Raw genomic sequence first — 16,706 nt, 5'->3', positions numbered from 1 at the left:
GACCTGGGGTCTTTTGATTTGAGATCCCTGACCTATGTCCTTGAAATTAAGGTCAAGGTCAAATGTCAACTTGACGTTTTAGATTTTGACGTTTGCTTTAAATTCTTTCTTGTTCATTGTAGACAATTAAGTCTTCTGCATATACCTATTAACCTTATTTTTTTTTATATCAGTTTGAGGTACCAAATTACAAGGAGTGACATTTTCTAACATCTTTTTTTTTAAATTCATTCTTAATATCGAGGTGGAAAGACCTTCAATTGTTCTCTGAAGAATTGGTTTTTAATCTATTTATTAATGTGTTCATTATGTCATATACATTATAAATCACATATTACCCCTGGAGTGGTTTAATTTAGGCATGTGATGAAATGTAGGAAATGACTTTTTAGTGCCTCATACTTACACTTTGTGCCAAATGAGCTACAAAGGTCAAAGTCAGGTCAAATGCTTGGGCAGAAACATCAGGGGTAAAAGGAAAACGACAAACAGAAAATGTCATATAACAGTTCACAATATACTGCAAGGAAAACACATTGATTAAACAGAGTAATCACTGCTCAAAACAAAATGTGATCTCAGAGTAAGCGTCCCTAGTTGCATCTATTTCGTCGATCATGACAAGAACAAATCATAGTCTATAACGTATATGTTCAAAAACAGAACGGGAATGGTTATTCAGGTTTTGTTTTACAGATATATACCTTCATTGGTGCTATACTAAGAGATTCTGGCACATACTTCCACCTAAAAACCGGTCCTCTACAACTGATATGACTTGTCTCTTCATGAAGGAGGTCTAGGTTTCGATTTCGGTTCACTGTAAGTATAGAAATACATATGCAAATGAGAAATAAAGAACGTTCAAAAGAGATTATCATTATATTTAGTAGATCATTAAGTTTAATTTGATTTTTGTTTTCATGTTATTTATTCACTTTTGTATACCTTATTAACATCAAAATGACTAAAAAAACGGCCAAGAAAAAATTCGTCAACTTTGCAATTTTATTTGTTTAAAGCTATGACGTCATACTAGTATAAACAATAGCTGGTATAATTCAGTTAAGTATTTCAGGCACAAGCATGATAGTTTTATGGGAATTCATGTTAAGCGCTTTAAAACATTTCGGTTTTAATGAATCATTTATATCATGGGTGGAAACTTTAAATAAGGGAATACAAACATGTGTAATAAATAATGGATGGGTATCTGAGATTTTTGAAAACTCCAGAGGAATCCGTCAAGGATGCACTTTATCTGCTTTACTTTTTGTTTTGTCAGTAGAAATTATGGCTTTGACGACAAAACCCCGACATCAAAGGTATTCGAATTACAGTAACTATTGATACAAAAACACATAACATAAAAATATCTCAATTGGCGGATGATACAACTCTTTTTTGTAGTTCAAAAACCGACATATCAAATGCTATGAATATAATAGAAACGTTTGGTTCTTTCTCAGGTCTGAGATTAAATCGTAGTAAAACAGAAGGAATATGGATAGGGGCGCTTAAACATAGTAAAGATAAAATTGGGGGAATACGCTGGACAGACAAACCAGTTAAAGCCTTAGGGATTTATTTTGGTCACAACACAAACGAATGTGAGAAGTTAAATTGGGAACCTAAAATTGATAAAATGAAATCCTTACTGAAGGCATGGAAAAAAAGAAAATTAACAACAATTGGAAATTTTTTAATTATAAAATCTTTGATCTTACCTAAATTTACATTTTTAGCTACTTCGTGTATTGTTCCAAACAAATACATAAAAGAGATTGAAAGCTGCTGTTTTAAATATATTTGGGATGGAAAAAATGACAAAGTAAAAAGAAATACACTTATTGGCGATTATAAAAAAAAGGGGGGGGGGGTAAAAATGGTTGATTTTGATAGCTATTTTACATCACTGAAAGCTTCATGGGTTTCCTAATTTAATTCAACCACTATGCCGAACTGGAAGATTATTCCTACCAAATATTTCAACAATCTGGGAAAAAATTGTCTTGTCTTTAACATGAATTTAGATAATATTAAATCACTAAAAGAATTTGAAAATATACCAGACTTTTATTTACAAGTCATTTCAAGCTGGGTGAAAATAGGGGGAGGTTTTACAAAATGTAAAGATCATTTTTTCAATTATAAGAAAACAGATTATTTGGGGAAATAGTTACGTGAAACATTATAACAAAAGTTTGTTCTTTCAAAACTGGGTAGCAAGTGGTTTGATTTATATCAGCGACATACTTGATCGTGAGGGAAAGTTATCAGAGGGTTTTATTTTAGAAAAATTAAGCAATAAGTCTAATTGGATTGCAGAGTTTACAATATTAAAATCTTCCATCCCAAAGGAATGGCAGCAAATTCTAATTAAAGAAAACTCTTTAAAGAGTAAAATCAGTATTAATAAGGATAATTGGAGATGGGGAAATAAACAAATACAAGCACAAGATATCTATAATAAAATGTTATATAATAGTCAAGTAGATCAAAAAAATACACAGCCGATTGGTATCAATATTTGGACAAGCAATTTAAAGCTAGATAGCAAGCCAAATATGTCATTCGTAAACGATTTCATATTTAAATTTTTAAAAGAGAATAAGATGAAAATGTTTAGATGGAAACTGCTAAATTATATTATTACCACAAAGCAATTGCTATTTAAATGGAAAATTTCTACTAATAGTAAATGTAATTTTTGTCAAACAGAAGAGGAAGATTACTTTCATTTCTTTATAACATGTTCTTTTTTTAAAGAATTTTGGGATAAAGTGGACAATCTTCTCGTACAACTCAATTTTAAAAGTAAGATATCAGTTAAACAATTAATATTTGGATACAAAATACATGTATCAGATAAGGGTTATTATGGTTTTAACTATTTTTTGACAGTTTTAGGTTTTTGCATTTTCAAGTCATACTATGTTTCAGAGCAAAAATTGAAATATATAGATGTGTATGAATTGTTTATTAAGGAATTAAGAAGGGTTATGAATGAAAGCAAAATAATTTCTCAAAATGTATTTTTCATAAATTTGAAGAAATTGATTTAATAGAATAAGTTGAATATATTGTAATAGTTTATGTAATATTGTTTATTATATTCTGAGTATGTTCCTGGCAACTTTGAAGTTTTTTCACAGGAATACTCCACTGGCGCTTGGACAGTGAAGTTTAATTGTAACAAGATATCTTTAGAATTAATAATATATTTGTTGTTAAAAAAAAAGAATGATGGTTTTATTATTTTTAACATTTTAAAAACAAATTTCGTGGCTTCATTAAACAATTATAAATACTGTTGCAAAAATGTACAACTATAATTACGTTCATTTTTGTTTTCCGATATGCAACTCCATATTTTCAATTTCGCCAAACAAACAAAAAACTGTTGATAACCATTAGCGTCATGGTCAGTAATGGAAAATAAAAGTAACATTACAATCAAATATGATGTATCAAAGTTTTGATATTAGAAAAACATACAAAATTTATCACAATTGAAAAATGGCAGCTTCCAAAATCAGTTTGGCAATTAATTTCGAACAAATTTTACCGGGGCTGATTTAGTGGCACCATTACTATGTCCCTTTCGTTGTCTTTAAAAAAAAAAATCCTTTCAAAACTGAACTATTAAAAAATAGCAGGCATTTTATAAGTTTTCAAAAAACTACATGCAATGAAATTTTGATATGAAAAGCGGTCAAAAATGTTATGGACAGTACATGGGTATATCTAGATGATTCCGAATATCTGACAAGTGTAGCGAACATTCTTATGAGAACGAACCGACAGTAATATAGGTAGCATATTAAACTGCATTTTCATTGGTCAATTACAATTATATTACCTGCATTTTTTACTCGGTTTAATGCTAATTCATGGTTATATTGCTCCCCTGAAATACATATATGTTCATAAAATATTGCTCCCCTGAAATACATATATGTTCATAAAATTAATATATAAATTAGTCACATAAAAAATATACGTTCAATAATTTCCATCATAGATAGTGTACCCTGTATATATATATATATATGTACTGGTAGATTTAAAATGTTATTCGAAACACCCATAGAGAGCTGCGAGTCAAGATACAGTGGACTCAATAGAGATGTGAAGGTTCGTGGTGTACATAGTTGTTAAGGTCAATGGTTGTACTGCTGCAGGGCCTATGTTCAATTAAGACTCGTGGCGCTTGAAATTTCATTACATCGTTTTAAACGAACCATGAAGTAGCACCACCCTTCCCCTGGAAATTGAATCGTTTTCTGACGTACTGGACGTATTGATATGTTTTGGTTTTTTTTCTTTTTTAGTTGATATATACAACTTGTCTTATGAATTGGTGTTGGTAGTTGTCTCATAATATAGACCTTTAAAATAATGTATCTAGAAGATAAAACAGCAAAATCTACTAGCAATTCTAACATTTATATTGTGTGCATCTTTGATCAGTATTCATGATAACATTTAAATATAGTGTGTTTCTTTGATCAGTATTCATGATATTTCTTTTGTTTTCCTATTAACTAATGATATTAAAATAGTTTATGTTTTTGTAAAAAAAAGAGAAGAGAAACAGGATTATGTACTACCTACAGTTTTGTACTGCAGTTAAGATATAATACCTTCTAACTCAATGGCCGATGCAAGCTTAGGAAGCCAGACGTTCATATCTCCAGTGCCATTTATGTAGGTAAATGGTTTAAGATAGCCAGGTATCTCACATTCCTCCTTTAAAACTGGGATTATGACATTTTCTTTCATTTCAGCTAGCAACTTTAGTATAGCAAACTCTACTTCAAATTGACACCAAAAACTCTGATTATAGTCTTCTGTTATAACACATAGTGTTTTCACAGAATTCAATATTGCATATTCTATGTTTTCTCTTATTTTTCTTCCTGGTATAAAATCAGTTGAATGTTCAAAACACGTAAAATTGTAATCATTTTGTAAGTGTTGTATTACTGTTTCTACCCAGGATCTGTCACTTTCACTGTAGGATATAAACACGTGGAACTTCTTGCCATCAGGAAGTGGTCTGCTATCGATTGGGCGTTGTTCTTTTTCCTGAAGTTCTGCAGCCATTTTGTTCGAACTATATTAGAAAATTGTGAGGAGATATATTGGTTATACTGCATCAATATCTGATAAAAGGGTAGAACATAACATTTTTTTGTTGACCTTATATGGGAAACCCTTTTACTACAAACACAAACTATACTTTTTACATGGCAAATCATGAAGTTTAAGTTGAAGTCGTATGATCCTTCAATTCTAACGAAAGAGATGAATTATTGTATATACTTGAACCTGTTGAATATACTTTAGAATAAAAATACACGTGTACAAAGACTTAATTTCAGAAGAAAATCCCTTTTTATAAGACGATCTTTGGACCTGTACTGCTAAGGAAAAGTTAAATCACAAAAATACTGAACTCCGAGAAAAATTCAAAACAGAAAGTCTCTAATCAAATGGCAAAATAAAAAGCTCAAACACATCAAACGAATGGATAACAACTAAATCATTGTCCTCTCGTTCTCGTATTCGTAAACAGCTTTTCCGTATGCAGTGACCTCAAAAACGACATCCTTCGTTACACATCTGGAAATCACATAGCTCAAGTTCGAAGGGAATAAAATGCTATGCAGAGTGCAGTATGATACGACCGCAGAGGTCGTAACCAGAACATTTGTAGCAAGCAGGGACATAACAATCAAGCTTGGTTCAACTCTGAATTTGGATTGTGATTAAGTATTTGACACATCATAGGTTTCTGACAAAGAGTGAATGTAGTCTTAGAACTTAAACACTTGAATTTGGAGATATTCTTATTATTCTGTTACACCGTTCCGTAATTTGTATAGTTCGTTTGATTATATTCTTAATCTGTTTATGTGTTCCAGTCTAGGAGGATTATTCATCTTTAACGTTAAAACATCGTACCGTCGCTACCTTTCCCTCACTCTCACGTATCCGTTACAGGAAAACTGCAAGGTCATTACGATCACCAGGAACATTTCGTTGAGACGTCATCTTGGACACAATTCGTGGCTAACCACAGAGTGAGTTTATTATAAACATTGTAATTAAAGCCTTCAAATTGCCTTCCGTATAATTGAACCTTTTCTCCGTGAAATACTGGATATGTAACCGTTCTTGAAAGTACAACATTTTCTCGGATTCAACGGACTGTGCTATCAATTATTTTGGACATTTCATGCACTAGAAACATTAATTCAACACATTGTAAAATTGTATTTTATTTGTTTTTCAGCTTTTTACCATTTGTTAGATTGGTTTGAGAATAAATTATCAGCACCTGATAGTCTTGTTGCTTGAGCCCAATCGTCGGTTAAACTTAATGGTCAGGCCATTACAGTAAAAAGTCTACAACTTGCCTGTTGTGTCTCACAGATAACGCCACTCCACATTAGTTCTACAGCTACAGAACGACCTACCTGTTGAACCCTGCATTAACGCGTCATACCTTGACGTACAGTAAATTGACGACAACCTGTCTTTCCATATCCAGACAAGGGACGACAACGTAGCAACTGACATACCTTTACACTGACAGTGGACTACATGTCTTGTGTATACTCGACAGCAACCTAACAACGTTGAGTCAACATGGATCCCAGTCGTAAGGAACAACAAGAAGAGATACAGACCCCAGAGGGAAAGGTTCCAGATTTAGAACTATTACAAAATCCATCTAATACAATCCAGGCAGATGAAAATCCCGAGGCAAGGCGAGTTCGTGACCTCACGGAAAAAGGACAAGGAGCTTTCACCGAAAAACGTGACAAGTTCTGTCAGGAACTAGAGGCTCTCTGGACAGACATTGAATCCCAGTTATTGGAAGTAACAACGCCTCCTAACGAGCTCCAGCAACTCCTTACAGCTCAGGACAAACTAGTTAAAGCCTGTAATAACTATCGAAGGCTCACAGATGAGTACCTTGACTTTCTGAAAAGGACCAGAACACTGGAGAGTCAAAAAGAAATAGACGCGTGTAAACTCTCTTTAGATTTTCGTCTGTCCAAAGTGGAACTGGTCATGGAAAAACTACACGAGCATCGCCTTGCTCTAACAAAGTCCAAATCCACTAAAACAAAGACCTCAAAAGGTAAGAAAACCTCACGCAGTGGTAGCTCTAACGTGTCAGACATGTCAAGCCTAGCACGGAGAAAGCGTGCCAAGGCAGAGGCTGCCAAGTCTAAAATAGCCTTTGTAGAGAAACATGCCATTATCCTACAACAGGAAGCAATGTTAGAGGAACAAGCCCTGTTCAGACAAATTGAAATGGAACAGGAAGCAGCACACAAAAAGGCAAAAATGGAACAGGAAGCAGCACACAAAAAGGCAAAAATGGAACAAGAAGTCGCTCAGGAGGCCGCACAGAGAACAGTTCAGTTAGAACAAGAGGCTATGCGCAGGAAGGCTCAAATGCAACAAGAAGCCGCACGAGTAAGCCGAGAAAAGGCCCAACTTAAAGCCAAATTTAACCTTCTTGAAGCACAGAGAGAAGCTGCAGCCGCAGAAGCCGAGGCTCGTATCCTGGAATACGATGATAGCCAAGCCTTTAGCGAACTACCTGACGAAAAGGAAGACCCGCTCCAGCGTGTGCAAGATTTTGTCAACAAACTTCCTGTATCAACAGCTGTGAAGGAAGGTCACAGACATCTGCTGTCTTACCTTCCGATACTAAGTCACCGGAAATTACCTTTATCCCAGATCTGGGATTAGTAACCGGTATACAAAAACTAGGCCTTTCAGATGAGAGCCCTATTGAACACCAAAAACAGGGTGTAAAAGAAGCGATCCCTGTCTTACGCACAAAACAAGATGTTATAGAAGAGATCCATGTTTCACACACAAAACAAGACCTATTAGAAGATATCCCTGTTGCACACCAACAACAAATCAACCTTACATCAGAGATAACTAGATTCCTCTTACGCAAGGACTTGCTATTCTCCCGATTAACAAGCTTTAACGATCTGGCAGAATCCTTACATACTTGGAAAGCTAGCTTCAAAAACGTGACTGATGAGTTACAAGTCTCTGACTCAGAACAGATCGATTTACTGATCAAGTGGCTCGGTCCAGAGTCTGCTAAACACGCCATTAGCATAAGAGCGTCGAACGCTAATAATCCTACCATAGGAATACAGAGATTATGGCAGAGGCTTGACGAGCGGTATGGTGCTCCAGAAATGTTGGAAGCCTCTCTCATGAGTAAACTCGTCAACTTCCCTACCTTGACGAACAAAGATAACGCACGTCTTAATGACTTGTCTGATATTCTTTCAGAAATCGAATATCACAAGGAAAACCCCAAGCTGGGATGTTTGCTTGCTTATTTCGACTCTTCGTCCGGAATAAATCCTATTGTAGAAAAACTGCCATACGGACTCCAAGAAAAGTGGATTACAAGGGCTTCAAGATACAAGTCTAAATATGAAGTTGCCTTTCCACCTTTCACAGAATTCTCTGCCTTCATCAGGGAAATTAGCAAAATTAAGAACGATCCTGGGTTCATCTTTGGCTCAAAAGTAACACCAAATACAAAAGAATCTATGCCAAGGTTCACATCTCAGACGTACTCTAAAGTCAACGTTCATAAGACAGCTGTTGAACAGCAAACTGAAGACAGCAGTAAACAACAAGATCTGTGTATCCTACACAAGACAATGCATACCTTGAATGAATGCCGAGCATTCCGAGCCAAACCGATCGAGGAACGCAAGGAACTGTTAAGACAAAACAATGTGTGCTACAAGTGTTGTGAGTCAACCACACACAGAAGTCGGAACTGCAACGCAAGTATCAGTTGTAACGAATGTGGAAGTGAACGACATACCACAGCACTTCACATCACTAGACCACAACAATCTGAAGGTTCCTAGTTTAGCTCACCCAGACCAGCCTACGGCGGGGAGCAGACAGAGTCCGCTGAAACAAAGTTAACCTCTGTGAGTTCGATCTGCACAGAGATCTACAAAGATCATAAGAGCGAGAAATCTTATGCCAAGATATTACCTGTGGACGTGTACCACAAGAACAAGACAGACAAAATTATCAGAATGTACGCCATTATTGACGACCAAAGCAACCGGTCTCTTGCCTCGCCTGAATTCTTCAGTCTGTTCAACGTTCGGGAAAAACCTGAAAACTACTCTCTTACGACATGCTCCGGCAGAATAGCTACCTCCGGGAAAAGAGGAAAAGATTTCGTCATAAAATCTGTACATAGTGACGTACAGTTTGATTTGCCTACATTAATTGAATGTAATAATATTCCCAATAATCGAGACGAAATTCCTACTCCTGAAGTTGCAATGCATCATCCTCATCTGAAAGAACTCGGAGGAAGCATTCTACCAATAGAGGAACGTTGTCAAATTCTACTCCTAATTGGAAGGGACCTTATAGAGGCACACCACGTCCTTGAACAACGCCTAGGACCATCCCGAACTCCATTTGCCCAAAAGTTGAGACTTGGTTGGGTCATAATTGGAAATACATACATTGACAAGCAAACTGTTCCTATTAAAGTCAACACAAAGATAACCAACGTTTCAATTACGGAATCAAAACAACGTCTTGCCTCAAGACCGGAAATAGCCATCATCAAGGACAATAATCCAATTGTTGTTCAGGCTAACGACCAATACGTTCATTCGAATGCCAAGCTTGCGAAGTCGTATTCCGTACAATTCATTGAATGTACAGAACCTAGTTCCAAGCCTGGTAAACGCACAAATTCCTCTAAAGGGACAGCACTCGTGTCACTAAAAGCAAAATCTTTGACCTCGATAGAAAAATCTATAAATAAAGAAAACTTCATTCCGAAATCAACAGGACCTGAAGTTCATGGTGAGGAAATCAGTAGCATTCACAAATATATTCCGATAGAAGGACCTATTGCCAATATCAATATGCCTTTGAGCAAGCAACCTCTACTCCGAGGAGGAAGCAGAATTGCCAAATCTGACTTGAATTTTAGTGAAAAGGAACCAGTAGTCTTATCTGGACATCATCAGAAAGTAACACCTTTTCTTGGACATTACTACAACACAATCAAACATAGAGGACCCCACTTCATAGATAGAACAACTGGATCAGCAAGATGGAACGTTAGGACGAAACGCTTAATTTCGTCGGATACTCAAAGAGATGTGACATTTCGCCAAACTGGAATAGGATCAAGTATTAGCTCTCGTCATACCCATCGGAGGACCCCCTTCAACCGTCGTCGCCGTCTAACAACGTTGGAAAAAACAGTTCCTACTATCTCAACAGCAACTATGGAACATTTTGCGAATCACAGCAACCGCATTAGAGAGATCCTTCTTCAAAGAACAAGAAACTGCGCCGAACCCAGTTTTCCGTGGAATTAGTCTATTCTGGAAACTTTATAGTGAAATGACGTAAGTTGAGACGTGATATTTCTCACACGACCTATAGTGGTTATTTCATCTGTATATATTCAATTTATATTGGGATTTATTCATTTATCTAGATCTTATTCTCATTCGCAAATAGTTTATAGAATAGTGATATCAGATAGACATCAGACGGGGAGTATTCTGTTACACCGTTCCGTAATTTGTATAGTTCGTTTGATTATATTCTTAATCTGTTTATGTGTTCCAGTCTAGGAGGATTATTCATCTTTAACGTTAAAACATCGTACCGTCGCTACCTTTCCCTCACTCTCACGTATCCGTTACAGGAAAACTGCAAGGTCATTACGATCACCAGGAACATTTCGTTGAGACGTCATCTTGGACACAATTCGTGGCTAACCACAGAGTGAGTTTATTATAAACATTGTAATTAAAGCCTTCAAATTGCCTTCCGTATAATTGAACCTTTTCTCCGTGAAATACTGGATATGTAACCGTTCTTGAAAGTACAACATTTTCTCGGATTCAACGGACTGTGCTATCAATTATTTTGGACATTTCATGCACTAGAAACATTAATTCAACACATTGTAAAATTGTATTTTATTTGTTTTTCAGCTTTTTACCATTTGTTAGATTGGTTTGAGAATAAATTATCAGCACCTGATAGTCTTGTTGCTTGAGCCCAATCGTCGGTTAAACTTAATGGTCAGGCCATTACACTTATTATGGTCCAATATCCAATTTTCAAAATCACAGTTAGATTCAGTATAGCGAATTAAGAACCCCAAGAATTCAGTTTTTGATGAAATAAAACAAAGTGTAATTTTGGACTCTTTAAACCTTAATGTAGACCGATTTGATATCGCTCTGCCAAAAAATATATTCTAAAAATCCTTGATCCGCCCCTGAAGCTTGCATTTAAATTGTTTTTCTATACAAACTACCTTTGCACAACTCGGAACTAAAACTAAAATACTTAAAGTAACCCCAATTTTGACTCTGAGTCGAGTCTAATTTTACTTGAAGCTTTTCTAACAATACATCTCGAATTGTAACATGAACTTTGACACTAGCTCTTTGACAATCCTCGAAGCCTCGCTCGATTTTTTAATCAAACATGAATTCTAACTGTAATTCAACATACAACTAGAGGCTTTCAAGAACCTGTGTCGCTCACCTGTATCTACTGAGGTTTTGAAAATCATGTAAAATAAGGTTAAAATCATAATAAATAGTATTACATGTAGATACCCACATAATGAATTATGCAACGGTTTGGTTTAAAATGGTCCAGTAACAGGTTATCCCATTGTAGTCTTGCAATAGTTTCTAAAGACCCTTATCCTTATTTACATTAGTTTTCAAGTTGTGAACATTTGAAATCGCTTTTTTATTACAATTTTACAATTTTCCCGCTCTTAAGTACACCCCCCCCCCCCCCCCCCATGTTTCGTTTTTTAGCAGCGACAACCATCTTGGTTGGATGACTGGTTTATCGTATCAATTTTTAATTAAAATACTCTATTGAAAGTTGTGACTAAGGCCGTGTTTCTCATCAAACGCCGTGTACAGTAAACACGTTTACATTTGGTTATTTGGTTTAATGTAACAGTACACTAGTTTCACATTAAATTTGTTCACATAACTGCACCTTGTTTAGTTACCTGTACATAAAATTTGTTCACACTTGTAAACTATCTATATCTATAATACTAAAATTACGATGTCCAATTTGTCAGCCGTCATCACGTAAAAACGACGAATCACATAATTCAACTTTATATATAACTAATATAGTACAAAGGTGTAGATTAAAAATTACACCACTTCAGGCCCTTTTGTTTTCCACGTAATTAATATTGCCAATAATTAAGAAGTTCCGGGTCGAGTCCGATACCGATACCAATAGTATATTCACCTGTTACCTATTACCTTATCTGTACGTTCCGCATCTGACCGGCGCACCACCAAACGCTGTATTCAGGATTAATATGCTATATACACGGGTCATAATCACAGGGTTGACACTACTAAATTGTCAAATTGTAACCTATTGCAGACTTTCTAAGATAACAATACGAATACTAAAAATCTGGACTAAAAATAAGGCGTATAGGTACAGTTTTCAATTTGTTAGTGGGCATGACGTAAAACAGCGAATCAAAGAATTCAACTGTATTCATAATTAATATAGGGCAATGCTGTGGATTAAAAAATACTCCTTTCCAGGACCTTCTGTTTTCCAAATAATTAATATTACCAATAATTGATAAGTTCCAGTTCGACGGCTTCAAACAGAAAGATTTAAAAGCAGAGAAAAACTGTGTATCTTATAATCGGCATGACTTTATCAGATGACAAAACTTATACACAAATAAGGCTTGCGCATAGTTATATACTTTAATTCAGTCACGGACCAGCGATATCACGGGTGTGTTCTAGTGTCATTTAAATGTTCATTACGTAGAACCGAATTCAAATTTTCGAACAACTTTTCTAGCAGTGAGGAAACGAACTGTTGACTTTTAAAAAGGTGGGGGGGATTTTTCCACAATTTGATTTTAAAAAAAAATCGGGCCATTCAGATGATTTTAAAATGAACAAATATTCTGAATCCAAAGTTTCTCCATACATTATAGTGTTAAATAGTGAATTGGTACCATCGAAAAAGAACTAATTAAAAACTTTCGCACGAGAAAAATATCTGAGTCAGAACCCCCTCCCCTTTTGTGGGGGAAGTAAAGTGGTTGCTTCTTTAAGAAGTCATTTTGGATGATTTGCAGTAGTTTAACGATGTCTTGATTACGCATTAAAACGTAGGATCGCCATCAGCGTGCTTACAAATGAAGAGAGAGAATTGCGATGTTAAGGATCATTACATTTCTATCTCTTCTGTTTGTTTCAAATGCTATTTTTTCTCCAATGAGTATTTGGCAAAGGGAGGGGTAATGTTTTTTTTAAAAATCTATTTCTTATTGTATTTTAACGGGTTTCAGGTACTATACAAACAAACAATTAACCTCACCCTTTTTCAGTAATGCATTTATAAGTGAATCGTTGTTTGAATATACAGACCAGTGGCAAATATTTCTGTCAGTGTGTACGTCTAATCGATTTGGGAAGACATTTTCGAATGGTTATGTGTTCGGCAATGATGATGGGTGAGTCTTGGTGAGGGGTTAATAAGGCTACGTAAAATGTTTTTATAACAAATAAATATATCAAGTTTAGACAAATATTTCGGTAAAGAACTTTATTAATAAGTGTTGTAAGTATCAATTTTATAGAAAAAAAAATGTTTCTTTTTTAAATATACATGGGAAAATTAAAGTTCTGAATGCCTAGTTTTGTGTACACTTAACCTACACAAGGGCTCCATCGACTATCGACTGCATGTAGACAAAACATGATTTAAGTGTCGATTAGTGTATAGAAAGGTATATACTATGAAAATAAGAGCGCAGGGCTTTGCCCCAAGCTCTTATTTTCATAGTATTTACCTTTCTATACACTATCCAATTTAGCACATATTTACAACTTGAGAAATCCTGTAATTATTCAATTGATATGTTTTGGCTGACTAGCTGTAGCTCATTTACATAGTTTTGTAAATCTACTCACTATTATCATTGTAAGATATTGACTTCAGAATGAAAAGAATGTAGTTGATGGTGTAAGTATGTTTATTGGTATATTTGTAAAAAGCTGTGTTTTACTATGCTTTGAATAAGAACATACAGTTGAACTCCTCCCCCTTTATTTTGGATTGGAACCCCTTAAAAATGGATGGATCTGCCCCTGGTATGTTACCATAGGTAGTCTAGTGAATAGTTCTCATGCATGAAATATCTGTCACTGGACATTAAGTAACCAATAACCAATCTATTCATGAAATATATCAAATTGCTTGTATTTCCCTTAACAAGGTTTCATGGTTCACTCTATTTTTGTGTACAAAGTAATTACATGGAAGATAATATAAATGATTACAATTTTAGATGGCATTGTACTCTAATCAAGTTATAATGAACTACAATGTATATGTGTTACTTTTTATTTAATTGAAAGAAACTTTTAATTGTCAAAAACATTTCTTGATCCAAAGATTAAATAGTGGGATGTTTAAAAATTAATTTGAAAAATAATTACAAACTATTTAGTTTAATTTGGAACACAACATTTTTTCCAAAATAGCCAGTAGCAATTTGTATTTCAATATCTTGATTACGATACAATGAAATCTAACCCTTGTGGTCATTCATGCGTAGTTACTTAGTACACGAACAAGTATGTACTACGAAAGTTAGAAGACAAATTCAAGCAATTTGATTGGACGAAAAGTTGTAAGTATGTGCTAAACTGCATGTAAACATTGAGTTTTATCAATGGGAACGCAATTATGTTTAGTTTATGTGTGAGTTTAGGTCAATGTGAACACGGCCTAAGTTGTTACAAATTTTTTAACCAGCCTTTTAATAACAACACAAAGTTCTGTTCAGTAGGAATACACAGATAGTACACCAACTGAACAACCTTGTTTATATAGTACCCGTAGAAAATATCCGATTAATCGAATAAAGTAATAATTAAACTTTTGCATCTTTGAAGTGACCGTTGAATTACTCTTAATATTTAAACTCTTAACTTCCCCAATACACTTAAAAGTAAAATGTGTAATGGGGTTTACGTTACATGGTCATTCAGTTATCTGAATGCAGTGTTTACTTACATCATAAACCCATCTGACTAAATTTGTACATTGTCTATAAAATTTTATACATGGTCATTTATTTCTTGACAAGTGCAACTAAACTTTGTATATATACATTATAACATGTATAAGGCAGAACCGAATAGAGTAAACAAAATTAAAAGACAGGACAGAGTCAAAGATTTCAAGTAATAAAAAATGCAGGACAGATGCAGCCCCGCCCCCCCCCCCCGCCTCCCAATATAAAATCCAAATCAAAAATGGTAGCTCCAATTAACTTGCGGCAGCTTTTCTCCAAAAATAACCAGTTTGTACACACCTTTTATTTCAGAAAATTGATATTGTAGGGTATATGCAGGTTGCAGTCTTGTAATTGACTGCTCCATAGGCTTACATGCAAAACAGCTGATCTTTGAAAATAAAAAAATAAAAATGCTACATAGAAAAAAAAAATCATATTCAATTCATGTATGTACTAATGTGAAATTGTGATTTAATCGACAAAAAGTGGGTCATGCCACGAAGAATAACAAGTTACGTAATCCTGAACTCAAAACATTTTTTCTTCTACTTTCTGTTTGCTGTTTTTACTAGGCCGCACCACTTCCACATGTTCCAGTAAACATGATATCCTTCCACTTTTCAGGATTGATATCCCCCGAAATATGCAAGATTTTTTTAAAATCTATATATATGTTTCAATTCAGCATAAACTTATAATCAAACAGAATAAATTGAGTTCAGAAAAAAAATCAGAAAAAAGTGCACTATTTTGTTTTCCTACATGTTTTGACATGCACGGAGAAACTGGAGTTGTAATACAAGACTGGTACCTATAGTACCTTATCGTGTAAACATTCTGTATAGATCATACATGTATATTGATATAAAAGCAATTGAAAAACTAAATATCAATAATGTAACCAATCTTAAACAAATATTTTAACATGCAGTTATCATAAAAATTAATATTGATGTACAAAATTATCATAAATAAAATTGAGAATGGAATAAAGCATTTCTGTGTACTTGCCTATTACCTGTGTTTGTACGATGTATATTAAGTGTATAACTTACTTTGTGAACATGTTGAAGCTCTGGTTTCCGTTGACCTAAATCTTTAACTGAACAGATTTCAGAAAATCAAAAGTCTTGTTGTCTACACAGGAAATTCAATGCTCTGTCTGATGAGATGAATGTATGAATTGAAAACTGTCATAACTAGAAACAACATAATTATATGTTTATAGAGGGGGACAAGGGGGGTCCCAATAACAGCAAAACAGCAAATTGATTTGGCTTATAACAGATAACAAGGAATTAAAATGGACAAAAACAGATGAAATATTAAAAGAAGTCCGATCCTTGACAAATCCAATATTTTTTATTACGGGTATATATATATTCCTTTGTAATGAATTCCATTTTCTATGAACATGTTTTAAAATTGTGTATCTAGAATGTGTTTAATACTCAATATATTTGTATACGCTTCTTTACAGGACGTTTTATGGAATACTGTTGTCTGTCTGTCGTCAACATGTCGAACA

General features: G+C 34.6%; 2 protein-coding genes across 5 annotated transcripts; one reads left to right on the top strand and one right to left on the bottom strand.

Annotated features, from left to right (window-relative positions):
- Nucleotides 1-438: 438 nt before the first annotated feature.
- On the bottom strand, nucleotides 439-16,348 carry LOC134686585 (toll-like receptor 6). Of its 4 annotated transcripts, none has more exons than XM_063546257.1 (4): nucleotides 16,190-16,227; nucleotides 4,647-5,119; nucleotides 3,863-3,910; nucleotides 439-820 (listed from the first exon to the last, which is right to left on the bottom strand). In XM_063546257.1, the coding sequence occupies exons 2-4, from the start codon at nucleotides 5,107-5,109 to the stop codon at nucleotides 675-677; spliced, it is 657 nt and encodes a 218-aa protein (XP_063402327.1). In that variant the 5' UTR covers nucleotides 5,110-5,119; nucleotides 16,190-16,227; the 3' UTR covers nucleotides 439-674. The 4 variants fall into 4 exon arrangements, with proteins under 4 accessions (XP_063402327.1, XP_063402328.1, XP_063402329.1 ...); XM_063546258.1 differs by having other exon boundaries at nucleotides 16,197-16,227; XM_063546259.1 differs by lacking the exon at nucleotides 16,190-16,227 and adding an exon at nucleotides 15,476-15,571.
- On the top strand, nucleotides 9,346-11,165 carry LOC134686584 (uncharacterized). The gene is made up of 2 exons (XM_063546254.1): nucleotides 9,346-10,848; nucleotides 11,061-11,165. The coding sequence occupies exon 1, from the start codon at nucleotides 9,372-9,374 to the stop codon at nucleotides 10,431-10,433; it is 1,062 nt and encodes a 353-aa protein (XP_063402324.1). The 5' UTR covers nucleotides 9,346-9,371; the 3' UTR covers nucleotides 10,434-10,848; nucleotides 11,061-11,165.
- Nucleotides 16,349-16,706: the final 358 nt, after the last annotated feature.

Source organism: Mytilus trossulus, chromosome 10 (assembly GCF_036588685.1).
Source record: "Mytilus trossulus isolate FHL-02 chromosome 10, PNRI_Mtr1.1.1.hap1, whole genome shotgun sequence".
NCBI lineage: Eukaryota > Metazoa > Mollusca > Bivalvia > Mytilida > Mytilidae > Mytilus > Mytilus trossulus.
The sequence above is the reverse complement of the archived record's forward strand: the minus strand, read 5'-3'. Positions and strand labels throughout refer to the sequence as shown.

Bases quoted from the DNA above. Each gene is read 5' to 3' on its own strand.
- LOC134686585 (XM_063546255.1), bottom strand. The intron at 3,911-4,646 runs GTATTATATCTT...TATGTATTTCAG, and splicing joins ATCGGCCATTGAGTTAGAAG to GGGAGCAATATAACCATGAA. The intron at 821-3,862 runs GTAATATAATTG...CTATACTTACAG, and splicing joins AAACCGAGTAAAAAATGCAG to TGAACCGAAATCGAAACCTA.
- LOC134686584 (XM_063546254.1), top strand. From the start codon at position 9,372: ATGCATCATCCTCATCTGAAAGAACTCGGAGGAAGCATTCTACCAATA.